The 13,675-nt window shown below is 45.3% G+C and overlaps 1 protein-coding gene across 4 annotated transcripts in view; it reads right to left on the bottom strand.

The window, feature by feature from the left end:
• Positions 1-13,675, bottom strand: part of LOC132780120 (zinc finger protein neuro-d4) — a 48,893-nt gene that overhangs the window by 33,635 nt on the left and 1,583 nt on the right. For all 4 annotated transcript variants that reach the window (XM_067460871.1, XM_067460868.1, XM_067460870.1 and 1 more), the window contains exons 2-3: positions 3,599-3,759; positions 1,723-1,830 (exon numbers count right to left, since the gene is read on the bottom strand). In XM_067460871.1, coding sequence (XP_067316972.1) covers positions 1,723-1,830; positions 3,599-3,683 — 193 coding nt within the window. In that variant the 5' untranslated portion in view covers positions 3,684-3,759. The remainder of the gene's footprint in view (positions 1-1,722; positions 1,831-3,598; positions 3,760-13,675) is intronic.

The raw sequence follows: 13,675 nt of genomic DNA on the forward strand, positions 1-13,675 counted from the left end.
GCTCCTCATGTTGTGGTGACCCCACAACCATACAATTATTTTGGTTGCTACTTCACAACTGTCATTTTGCTACTGTTATGAATCGTAATGTAAATATCTGATATGCAGGATGTATTTTCATTCACTGGACCAAATTTGGGACAAATATCTGATACACCCAAATTGGAATACTGGTGGGGTTGGGCGGGTTATTGATTTTCTCATTTGGGAGTTGTAGTTGCTGGGATTTATGGTTAACCTACAATCAAAGAGCATTTTGAACTAAAATTTTGCTACTGTTATGAATCGTAAATATCTGATATGCAGAATGTATTTTCACTCACTGGACCAAATTTGGCACAAATACTCAATACACCCAAATTTGAATACTGCTATGGTTGGGGGCAGGGTGAGTTGTCAATTCGGAGTTGTAGTTGCTAGGATTTATAGTTCACCTACAATCAAAGAGCATTCTGAACTCCACCCATAATAGAATTGAACCAAACTTGGCACACAGAAATCCCATGAGCAACAGAAAATACTGGAAGGGTTTGGTGGGCAGCGTCCTTTGGTTTTGGAGTTGTAGTTCACCTACATCCAGGGATCACTGTGGACTTGACCAAACTTGGCACGGATACTCAATATGCCCAAATGTGAACACTGGTGGAGTTTGGGGAAAATAGACCTTGAAATTTGGGAGTTGTAGTTGCTGGGATTTATAGTCAAACTACAATCAAAGAGCATTCTGGACTCCACAAATAATGGAATTGAAGCAATCTAGGCACACAGAACTCCCATGAACAACAGAAAACACTGGAAGGGTTTGGTTGGTATTGACCTTGAGTGTGGAGTTGTAGCTCACTCACATCCAGAGAGCACTGTGGACTCAAACAATGATGGATCTGGACGAAACTTGTCAAAAATACTGAATACGTGAACACTACGGGAGCCTGAGGAAACAGACCTTGACATTTGGGAGTTGTAGCTGCTGTGATTTATAGTTCACCTACAATCAATGAGCATTCTGAACTCCACCAGCAATGGAATTGAACCAAACTGGACACACAGAAAATACTGGAATGGTTTGGTGGGAGCTGACCTTGAGTTTTGGAGTTGTAGTTCACCTACATCCAGAGAGCAGTGTGAACTTAAACAATGATGGATCTGGACCAAACTTGGCATGAATACTTAAATAGACTTGATATTTGGGAGTTGTAGTTGTTGGGATTTATCGTTCACTTACAATCAAAGAGCATTCTGAACCCCACCAATGATAGAATTGGGCTAAACTTTCCACCCAGAACCCCCATGACTAACAATAAATACTGTGTTTCCTGGGGGTCTTTGGCAACTCCTTTGACACCTCCAGGGGTCCCAACCCCCAGGTTGAGAAACTGTAATAAGAACGCATCCTCAATCTGTATCCTGGACAACCTTGTTGTTGTCTGCCTTCAAGACCTTTTTGACCTATGTGATCCTAAGACAAATATTGCAGGGATTTTTCTTTTGGCAAGATTTTGAGATTGTTTTCCTCTTAGGCTGAGAGAGTGTGACTTGCCCAAAGTCACCCAGTTGAGCAGGGATTTGGTCCTTGGTCTCTGGAGTTGTAGCCAAAGGTTCAAACCACTCTACCACTGCTGGCTCACTTTCCAGAACTACCTAACATGTAATATTTACCCTTTTGGTAAAGGCTTCTCCCATTTCCCCTGCCCTCTGTCCAATTGTCCTGGAAAGCGTCCTTACCGATCTTGAATTCGCAAGGCCGGAGTCTTGGATCCTCCAGGATGTTCAGCCGCCGCTTCTTGCGCCAACAGCGAGCCGGATAGGTGTAGATCTGACCCGGCGCCAGCCCTGGAGGAGAGGCAGAGTGAGTGAGCAACAAGAAATCCTTCCCTAAAAATATGGGGTTGGCATTTAAACCACCCCTTTGTTTTGCAGGACACTGGGGAAAACAGGCAATGACCATTGCCACTTGCCCTGTCTTTATTATTATCCCTGTAGTGGGCATAGGATGCCTTTCAGAATTCCCATCTATACCAACATATTAGGTAAAGGTAAAGTTTTCCCATGACATTAAGTCTAGTCGTGTCCAACTCTGGGTTGGTGCTCATCTCCATTTCGATGCCGATGAGCCGGCGTTGTCCGTAGACACCTCCAAGGTCATGACTGCATGGAGCGCTGTTACTTTCCCGCAGAAACGGTACCTACTGATCTACCCACATTGGTATGTTTTCAAACTGCTAGGTTGGCAGAAGCTGGGCCTAACAGCGGGAGCTCACCCCGCTCCCCGGATCTGAACTGCCAACCTTTCGATCAGCAAGTTCAGCAGCTCAACGGTTTAACCTGCTGCACCACCAAGGGGCCATACTATGCAACTTGAAACTGCATGACCAGGCATCGGCCAAGTTTGGCCATCCAGGTGTTTTGGACTCCAACTCCCACAATTCCTAACAGAATTGTGGGAGTTGAAGTCCAAAACACCTGGATGGCCAAACTTGGCCCATACCTGGCATAGACTTCTATAATGCAGTCAAACTGTATCAAACAGTATTATATGAGTCAACTCTGAGAACCGTTCAGCAGTGGAACTCTCTGCCCTGGAGTGTGGTGGAGGCTCCTTCTTTGGAGGTTTTTAAACAGAGGCTAGATGGCCATCTGTCAGGGGTGCTTTGAATGCAATATTCCTGCTTCTTGTCAGGGGGTTGGACTGGATGACCCATGAGGTCTCTTCCAACTCTCAGATTCTATGATTTTATGATTTAATGTTGTTCCAAACTGCATCGTATGGCAATCTAGATGGGAGCAGATACTCTTGAACTGGAACACCCAGCATCCTTAGTAAGGACTTCTGGGAGTTATAATCCAATGCCATTTTAGAAGCTCATATCATTTCCACCTTCAATTGACCCATTTCAATCCAAGGTTCAAATTCTGCCTATATTTTTCCTTTTACTATGCTCATTGATACCACATTGGGGCCTCGGAGAGATTACAATCATATCTATAATTGCGGTTTCTGCTTTTGTGGATTTGATTAAAAAATACTCACTCCGGGGATCTCTAAGGCCTTGAGTGTGACTCTAGGGTCAATTTCCTCAATTACGTTGGAGGACCCAAAGATTTCTATAAAGAACCTCTTTCTCGGAATCGCTAAGTCCTCCAAAGAGTCATTCTGGAAGACCTAGAAATTCTAAAGAGGTTTAAAGAAGTAGCAATATATGCAATATAGGGGTCCTCTGGGCCTGATACTAGCTAATATGAAAGGTTAGTAGCACATCCAGAGTAGTTTTTCACTTTCATAGGGGTCCTCCTGGCCTGATACCAGCAGATGTGAAAGGTTAGTGGCACATTCAGAGGTATTTTAGGGCTGGGAGACTATCCAGAGCTCATCAGATCTCTCTCCACATCAACGCGCAAAGCGACTAAGTCTGGCTTTTTGGCTTCTCAGCTCCTGGCTCAATACACTGTTTCTCGTCCACACAATACTTCTCCAACTCCCTCCCTTCTGGGCATGATGCCCTTCAGGTGCCATGTGCCAAAGGATCCGTTCTACATCCAAATTCCAGCACCAGGAAAATTGTGTGTACACCATGCAGAGCATCATCCGTAGCATTCGCACCTGGGCCCCGGTGGGTCTTCTCCATCCAGATGTAGCAATTGTTCTGGGCGACCCCCGTTTGCGAGTCCAGGAAGGGCAGGCGCATGCTGCGTTCGGCGCACAGCCGGGCATTGTAGCTGCGGCAGTGCTCAATGGCTTCCCGGTAGAAGTCCTCGCCCAGGCTGCAAAGGAGAAAGGCACAGTGCTCAGCTCCAACCCCAAAGCATTCCCAATGCTGGCTTCCACTTCGCCAAAAGTTTCCAAACATTTCATTGTTTTGGGTTGCTTTGAGTTTTCCAGACTGTATGGGCATGTTCCAGAAGCGTTCTCTTCTGACATTTTGCCCACATCTATGGCAGGCATCCTCAGAGGTTGTGAGGCTTGTTGGAAACTAGGACAAGAGAGGTTTATATATCTGTGGAATAATTTCCAGGGTGGGAGAAAAAACTCTTGTCTGTTTGAGGCAAGTGTGAATGTTTCACTTGGCATCCTTGATTAGCACAGAATGGCCTTGCAGCTTCAAAGCCTGGCTGCTTCCTGCCTGGAGGAATCCTTTGTTGGGAGGTGTTAGCTGGCCGTGATTGTTTCATGTCTGGAATTCCCCTGTGTTTTTTGTTTTGTTTTGCTTAATTTTGGAGCATTGTTCTTTATTTACTATCCTGATTTTAGAGCTTTTTAATGCCAATAGCCAGATTTTCTTCATTTCCATGGTTTCCTCCTTTCTATTGAAATTGTCCACATGCTTGTGGATTTCAGTGGCTTCTCTGTGTCCTCCGACATAGTGGTTCTTAGAGTGGTCTAGCATTTCTGTGTTCTCCAATAATATGCTGTGTCCAGGTTGGTTCATCAGGTACTCTGCTATGACTTATCTGATTGAATTAGTCTGCAGTGCCTTTCATGTTCCTTGATTCATGTTTGGGCATTTCTGCATTTGGTGGTTCCTATGTAGACTTGTCCTCCCAACAAAGGATTCCCCCAGGCAGCAATCAACCAGACTTTGAAGCTGCAAGGCCATTCAATCCTAGTCAAGGTGGCCAACACCAACATCCACACTGGCTTCAACCAGACAAGAGTTCTTTCTCCCACCCTGGACATTAATCCACAGATATATAAACCTCAATTGCCTAGTTTCCAACAGACCTCACAACCTCTGAGGATGCCCAACATAGATGTGGGCAAAATGTCAGAAGAGAATGCTTCTGGAACATGGCCAGACAGTCTGGAAAACTCACAGCAGCCCAGTGATTCTAGCCATGAAAGCCTTTGACAACACATTTCATTGTTTTTACACCGTTTTTTATGCATGCATCACTTCGCAACACAGTAATTCAGTTTGACTAGCAAGCTGGGAGTTAAATGAACCCCTTATGAGAGATACAGACACAGGCATAAATTGGGATACCAAAATATATGGGACAGCACATGTCTCACGATTTTTTCCCATCTATATATGTTTGTAAAATATATGATTGATTACTTATTTCACATTGACTCAGAAGTTTCACCTTAGGTCGTGCAACATCCCTACACACTGTGTAACGTATCGAGACACACCATTTGGAAAACTCTGATCTGCACTGTAGAATGAATGCCATTTGGCACCACTTCAACTGTCACAGAATCCTGGGATTTGTAGTTTGGTGAGGCACCAGCATTCCTTGGCAGAGAAGGCTATAGGCAGTCGCTCTCAACATTCTTAATGCCGTAACCCCTTAATACAATTCCTAATATTGTGGTGAACCCAAACCATAAAATTATTTTCATTGCTACTTCATAACTGCAATTTTGCTACTGTTTTGAATCATAATGAAAATATCTGTGATGCAGGATGTATTTTCATTCACTGGACCAAACTTGGCACAAATACCCGATAAACCCAAATTTGAATATTGGTGGGGTTGGGGGGGGGGGGAGGGAGGAGAATTGATGATGTAATTTGGGAGTTGTAGTTGCTGGGATTTATAGTTCACCTACAATCAAAGAGCATTCTGAAACCCACCAACGATGGAATTGAACCAAACTTGGCGCACAGTTCTCCCATGACCAACAGAAAATACTGGAAGGGTTTGGTGGGCACTGACCTTGATTTTTTGGAGTTGTAGTTCGCCTACATCCAGAGAGCACTGTGGACTCAAACAATGATGGATCTGGACCAAACTTGGCACAAATACTCAATATGCTAAGCTGTGAACACTGGTGGAATTTGGGGAAAATAGGCCTTGACATTTGGGAGTTGCAGTTACTGGGATTTATAGTTCACCTACAATCAAGGAGCATTCTGAACTCCACCAACGATGGAATTGAACCAAACTTGCCACACAGAACTCCCATGACCAACAGAAAATACTGAAAGGGTTTGGTGGGCATTGACCTTGAGTTTTGGAGTTGTAGTTCACCTACATCCAGAGAATACTGTGGACTCAAACAATGATGGGTCTGGAACAAACTTGGCACAAATACTCAATATGCTCAAATGTAAACACTGGTGGGGTTTGGGGAAAATACACCTTGATATTTGGGAGTTGTAGTTGCTGGGATTTATAGTTCACCTAGAATCAAAGAGCATTCTGACCCCACCAATGATAGAATTGGGCCAAACTTCTCACACAGAACCCCCATGACCAACAGAAAATACTGTGTTTTCTGATGGTCTTTGATGGCGTCTCTGACATCCTCTCACGACCTCTCCAGGGGTCCCGACTCCCAGGTTGAGAAACGCTGCTATAAGCCTTGTAAAACTACAACTCCCAAAACCAATCCTGATACGACTTCTTTCGCTCTCCAAAAGTCCAGCTGCATTGCTCCACAATGCTACACACATTCAAACCCCAGCCTGGAAGGCATTTACTTTGAGGTGAGTCATATCAATGCCAATGCAATCTATTTCCCACTAAATGTTTTATGGTAACTGATTGCATTTGAGGCTTCTAGGAGAGAGATAAAAGAGAGCTAATATTATGAGTTATGTAAGGATCTTCATTCAAATCCCTGTTGCAATTCAGTGACCTGCTAGCCATATCAGCCATTCTGACATCTGGGATTGCAGGTACACCTCAGTTAACAAAGTCAATGTGTTCCTGAGCATTGCCTCTTTCATAGAAACTTGATGCAGGGGGGAAAAACAACAACATGCATCACAAAGAAAAAAGAAAAACACTTCAATAAGTTTCAGCAAACTTTGTAACTGGTGATACACACACATGTGAAAGGAAACAACCAGGTCATGTTGTTCTTGCGTAAATAAATAAAAACATTGCCCTCCTTCTAAAGACAACTTGAAAGCTTCTTCCGAAATGCTTTCCATTTGAGCGGAAAAACCTGTCAATCTACATGTTGTCGAAGCTTTCATAGCCAAAATCACTGGGTTGTTGTGAGTTTTCTGGGCTGTATGGTCATGTTCCAGAAGCATTCTCTCCTGATGTTTCACCCACATCTATGGCAGGCATCCTCAGAGGTTGTGAGGTCTGTTGGAAACTAGGCAAGTGAGATTTATATATCTGCGGAATGTCCAAAGTGAGAGAAAAAACTCTTGAGGCAAGTGTGAATGTTGCAAATGGCCACCTTGATTAGCATTCAATGGCCTTGCAGCTTCAAAGCCTGGCTGGTTGCTGCCTGGAGGGCAGTAATCAGCCATCTCCTTCGTTGGGAGATGTTAGCTGGCCCTGATTGTTTCCTGTCTGGAATTCCCCTGCTTTTTGAGCGTTGCTCTTTATTTACTGTACTGATTTTTGAGTTTTTAATATTATTAGTCAGATTTTGCTCATTTTCATGGTTTTGTCTTTTCTGTTGATATTAGAATCATAGAATCAAAGAGTTGGAAGAGACCTCGTGGGCCATCCAGTCCAATCCCCTGCCAAGAAGCAGAAATATTGCATTCAAATCACCCCTGACAGATGGCCATCCAGCCTCTGTTGATGGCCATCCAGCCTCAGTATTGTTCACATACTTGTGGGTTTCAATGAAAATGAACAAAATGCGGCTACCAGTCAGGGGCGGCTCAACCCATTACGCAAAGTAAGCATTTCCAGTATAGTTGATTTTGCCCAGGGGCGCTCTTGAGGCGCTCTTGGGGGAAAATAGACCTTGGCATATGCGAGTTGTAGTTACTGGGATGTATAGTTCACTTACAATCAAAGGGCATTCTGAACTCCACCAATGATGGAATTGAACCAAATATGGCACACAGAACAGAAAATATATATCAATGATTGGTTTGGGGGGGGGGGCAAAATACTGTTTGCTTACCGTTGAAAATTACCTAGGGCCTCCTCTGCTACCAATATTTTAAAAACTCTAAAATCAGGAAAGTAAATAAAGAGGGAATTCCAGACAAGAATCAATCAGGGCCAGCTAACACCTCCCAACGAAGGATTCTCCCAGGCAACAACCAGCCAGGCATTGAAGATGCAAGGCCATTATATGCTCATCAAGGTGGTCAATTGCAACATTCACACTTGCCTCAAGCAAACAAGAGTTCTTTCTCCCTCCACGGAGATTCCACAGATATATAAACACCATTTGCCTAGTTTCCAACAAATGTCACAACCTCTGAGGATGCCTGCCATAGATGTGGGTGAAACGTCAGAAGAGAATGCTTCTGGAAGATGACCATACAACCTAGAAAACTCACAGCAATCCAGTGATTCTGGTCATGAATACAGATAATGTGGATTATCTGTTTTGATAATCTGGATTATATGGCAGTGTAAAAAGGGATCTGAGCCTTTGTTAACTGAACTCTGCTAAAGAGCAGACTTGAAAGAAAAAAGAAGCTGGTTGCATATTGCCAAAGCTTCACTGCCAAGACAGAATCTACCCAGATGAAGAATTGTCAGCAGAGATAGATATGAATGCAGGGGAGTGGCAGATGGGCACAAGATCACTTGGGTTCAAGCACTGAAAAGAAGAAAAAAGGGGGGAAAGATATGGGAACCATCTGGTGTGGTTGTCTAGTGATAAGTTATGGGAGGTGGAAAAGGGAAAAAAACCCCACAAGGCAAGATGTGGGAGGAAAAAAGAGATGTCCCATGGAACAGGTTGCCACAAGGTCAAGACCGAGGCAGAATAGAAAGTGACTCCCCAGCATACTGTTTCTCAACCTTCCTAATGCCGCGACCCCTTATATAGGGGCACACAGAACTCCCATGACCAACATAAAATACTGGAAGGGTTTTGAGGGCATTGATGAGTTTGGGAGTTGTAGTTTACCTAAATCCAGAGAGCACTGTGGACTAAAAAAAGTGATGGATCCGGACCAAACTTGGCACAGATACTCAATATGCTCAAATATGAACACTGGTGGGGTTTGGGAAAAATACACCTTGACATTTGGGAGTTGTAGTTGCTGGGATTTATAGTTCACCTACAATCAAAGAGAATTCTGACCCCACCAATGATAGATTTGGGCCAAACTTCCCACACAGAACCCCTGTAACCAACAGAAAATACTGAAAGGCTTTCAAGGGCGTTGATGAGTTTGGGAGTTGTAGTTCACCTACATCCAGAGAGCACTGTGGACTCAAAAAAGTGACGGATCTGGACCAAACTTGACACAAATACTCAATATGCCCAAATGTAAACACTGGTGGAGTTTGGGGAAAATACACCTTGACATTTGGGAGTTGTAGTTGCTGGGATTTATAGTCAACCTACAATCAAAGAGCATTCTGGACTCCACAAACAATGGAATTGAAGCAATCTAGGCACACAGAACTCCCATGACCAACAGAAAATACTGGAAGGGTTTTGAGAGCATTGACGGGTTTTGGATTTGTAGTTCACCTAAATCCAGAGAGCACTGTGGACTCAAAAAAGGTATGGATCTGGAACAAACTTGGCACAAATACTCAATATGCTCAAATGTGGACACTGGTGGAGTTTGGGGAAAATACACCTTGACATTTAGGAGTTGTCGTTGCTGCGATTTATAGTCAACCTACAATCAAAGAGCATTCTGGACTCCACAAACAATGGAATTGAAGCAATCTAGGCACACAGAACTCCCATGACCAAAAGATAATACTGGAAGGGTTTCAAAGGCATTGATGAGTTTGGAATTTGTAGTTCACCTACATCCAGAGAGCACTGTGGACTCAAAAAAGTGATGGATCTGGAACAAACTTGACACAAATACTCAATATGCTCAAATGTGGACACTGGTGGAGTTTGGGGAAAATACACCTTGACATTTAGGAGTTGTTGTTGCTGCGATTTATAGTCAACCTACAATCAAAGAACATTCTGGACTCCACAAACAATGGAATTGAAGCAATCTAGGCACATAGAACTCCCATGACCAACAGAAAATACTGGAAGGGTTTGGTGGACCTTGAGTTTTGGAGTTGTAGTTCACCTTGACATTTGGGAGTTGTAGTTGCTGGGATTTATAGTTCACCTACAATCAAAGAGCATTCTGAACCCAACCAACGACATAATTAGGCCAAACTTCCCACACAGAACCCCCATGCCTTGAAGGGACTCGATGCCTTGAGCCTCCCTCCAGCCTCGCATGCTCTCCGTTGCCCACTCATGTGTACCACGCTGTCATGCACCAAGCACGCCTGCTCTCCCCTCTCCACATGGAGTCTCGGAAACAGCCCTACCCTCAGCTGAGAGGCCAGCCAATCACAGCGGAGGAGGGCTTTTGGTGGAGGATTTGCCGTCTGTTTCCAAAAAGGAAGAGAAGGACAGGCGGAGAGATCTTCAGCCTTTTCTGCCAAAGAGGTTCCTAAGACCATGAGAAATGTTTTCTGATGGTCTTTGGTGACCCCTCTGAAACCCCCTCACGACCCACCCAGGTTGAGAAATGTTGCTCCAGCATAACCACAAACCTAAACCAGAATGATGCCAAGCAAAATGGGATGGATGTACCCAAAATAGTTGTGAATCTGAGCTGCAAACCATGTATATATTCTGTTAAATTGCAGCAATAGCCAGGGATGCGGGATGCTGAGAGATGCAGTCCATCAACATCTGGCAGGGCACCCAGTTTCCACCCTTGTAAAAGACGGACTAATCTCAGCAAGTCAAGCATGTTGGAGTAGTTTTGTGGTGTATGCCCCCCATTCCTGATTGCTTCCAAACCTAAGGCAAACCTCGTGAAATGCCTTCATTGGCACAATCATCGAAGAGGTGAAAAACATGCTCATTTTTTGCTACCTTAAATGCACTGTCATCTGACCTCCTAGGTCTTGGCCTCTTTGCCTGGGAGATATATTGCCCACTGGCGAACAAGGCTTTTTGTGCAGCAGGGCTCGATCATTCAATTCACATACAATAGGCACAAAGCCGTGACAAAAAAGAGTGCTTCTGTCCATAAGCAGACAACATTCTCCCTCATTAGACCTCATATCCAGGTCTTGGTGTGTTTACCCAGTCTCTATACATCACCTGAGCGTGCACACAATATAATATTTTCCAAAATTCCAATTTCAAAAGAGAAATGGAGAAGTAGGGGAGAGTAATACATTGAGGAAATAAAATGGGGAGGGGTTTACATTCCTCCAGGCTCCAATACTAGGCTGTGCCCCTTTCTACCACATTCATACAACAGGAATAGAAAGGAATTAAGCAGCTGAGTGGGCAAAGGAAGGGCCTGAAGCTGTTAGGAATGGTGGGAGTTGAAGTCCAAAACACCTGGAAGGCTAAACTTTGCCCATGCCTGTACCAGACTATCTGGAAGTCCTGCAAAGAGTGACCTATGCACACCTTTCCTTTTGGTCAGTTAGACTCAGGTGCTCTCTGCCATTGGGATGGAGAGAAATGGGACCCCACACCAACTGGACCACCTTGGGTCCCCCAAAAAATGAGCTAAGCACACTTTTCCTTGGGTCAGATGCTCAAATGCATCTTCTCATTGGACGGGTTAGAGAGAAATGGTGGAAAATTATTACTATACCATACACGGTCCCACAAAGGGTGACCAATACACATCTTTCCTTTGGGTCACCTGGCCTCAGGTATGCCTTGGGATGGAGAGATGGGACAGGGAATGGATCCACCCCAATTAAGACTGTTTTTGATCCTGAAAAGAGTAACCTCCCAGCACTTTTGTCAGCCGAATTCAAGTGCACGTTGTCAATGGAGTGGGATGGAAAGAAGGAAGGGGGAATTATATTATACGGTGGCACAATGGATTAAACCCTTGTGCTGGCTGGACTGCTGACCTGAAGGTTGGGTTGCTGACCTGAAGGTTGCTGGCTTGAATCTGCAAGACAGGGTGAGCTCCCGTCTGTCAGCTCTAGTTTGCGGGGACATGAGAGAAGTAGGGGAGATGAACCCACCCAAGGAGAGCACCCTGAGTCCTGAGAAGTGTGACTCGGGCACATCTTTCTTTTGGGTGAGATGGACTCAGCTGCACCTTGGGATGGAGAAAAATGGGACGCACACATATACTAGATCATGTAAGGTCCTGCAAAGAATGACCTGTGCACACCTTTCCTTTGGCCCCAGGTGCACCTTGCAATGGAGAGGAATTGGACATACATGCACACATACTAGATCATGTAAGGTCCTGAAAAGAGTGACCTGTGCACACCTTTCATTTGGCCTGAGATGCACCTTGGCATGGGGAGAAATAGTGAGAAGGGGGTGAAGGAACAAGACATCTCCAGTCCTGAAAAGAGTGACCCACCCATTTCCTTGGTACACATCTGCCCAATTGTCCAGTCACACATCATCTCCCCAGACACATACACATATCCTAGATCATGTAAGCTCCTGCTAAGAGTGACCCGTGCACACCTTTCCCTTAGCCTCAGGTGCACCTTGGGATGGAGAGGAATAAGGACGAGAGAGTGAAAGAACTAGACATCTCCGGTCCTGAGAAGCGTGACCCGCCCACTCATTTCCTTGGGACACACCTGCCCAAATGCCCAGCCACGCATCATCTCCCAGGCCCATCATGTAAGGTTCTGCAAAGAGTGACCTGTGCACACATTTCCTTTGGCCTCAGGTGCACCTTGGGATGGAGAGAAATAGGGAGGAGGGGGTGAAGGAACTAGACATCTCCGTTCCCAAAAGAGTGACCCACCCACCCATTTTCCTGGGACACACCTGCCCAAATGTCCAGCCATGCATCATCTCCCAGACCCATCATGTAAGGTCCTGCAAAGAGTGACCTGTGCACACCTTTCCTTTGGCCTCAGGTGCACCTTGGGATGGAGAGAAATAGGGAAGGCAAAAGGAACTAGACATCTCCGGTCCCGAAAAGAGTGACCCACCCAACTATTTCTTGGGACACACCTGCCCAAATGCCCAGCCACACATCATCTCCCAAACCCATAATGTAAGGTCCATCATTTCCCCAGACCCATCATGTAAGGTCCTGCAAAGAGTGACCCATGCACACCTTTTCTTTGGCCTCAGGTGCACCTTGGGATGGAGACAAATAGGGAGGGCAAAAGGAACTAGACATCTCTGGTCCCAAAAAGAAACCCACCCAGACCCATCATGGAAGGTCCATCATCTCCCAGACCCATAATGTAAGGTCCTGCAAAGAGTGACCCATGCACACCTTTCATTTGGCCTTAGGTGCACCAAAATAGGGAGACAAATAGGGAGGGCAAAGGAACTAAACATCTCTGGTCCCAAAAAAAGTGACCCACCCACCCATTTCCTTGGGACACACCTGCCCAAATGACCAGCCACGCATCATCTCCCAGACCCATCATGAAAGGTCCTGCAAAGAGTGACCCATGCACATCTTTCTTTTGGCCTCAGGTGCACCTTGCGATGGAGAGAAATAGGCAGGGCAAAAGACACTAGACATCTCCGGTCCAAAAAAGAGTGACCCACCCACTCATTTCCCTGGGACACACCTGCCCAAATGCCCAGCCATGCATCATCTCCCAGACCCATCATGTAAGGTCCATCATCTCCCCAGACCCATCATGAAAGGTCCTGCAAAGAGTGACCCATGTACACCTTTTCTTTGGCCTCAGGTGGACCTTGAGATGGAGAGAAATAGGGAGGGCAAAAGGAACTAGACATCTCCGGTCCCGAAAAGAGTGACCCACCCACCCTTTTCCTTGGGACACACCTGCCCAAATGCCCAGCCATGCAACATCTCCCAGACCCATCATGTAAGGTCCTGCAAAA

Source organism: Anolis sagrei, chromosome X, assembly GCF_037176765.1.
Source record: "Anolis sagrei isolate rAnoSag1 chromosome X, rAnoSag1.mat, whole genome shotgun sequence".
Lineage (NCBI taxonomy): Eukaryota > Metazoa > Chordata > Lepidosauria > Squamata > Dactyloidae > Anolis > Anolis sagrei.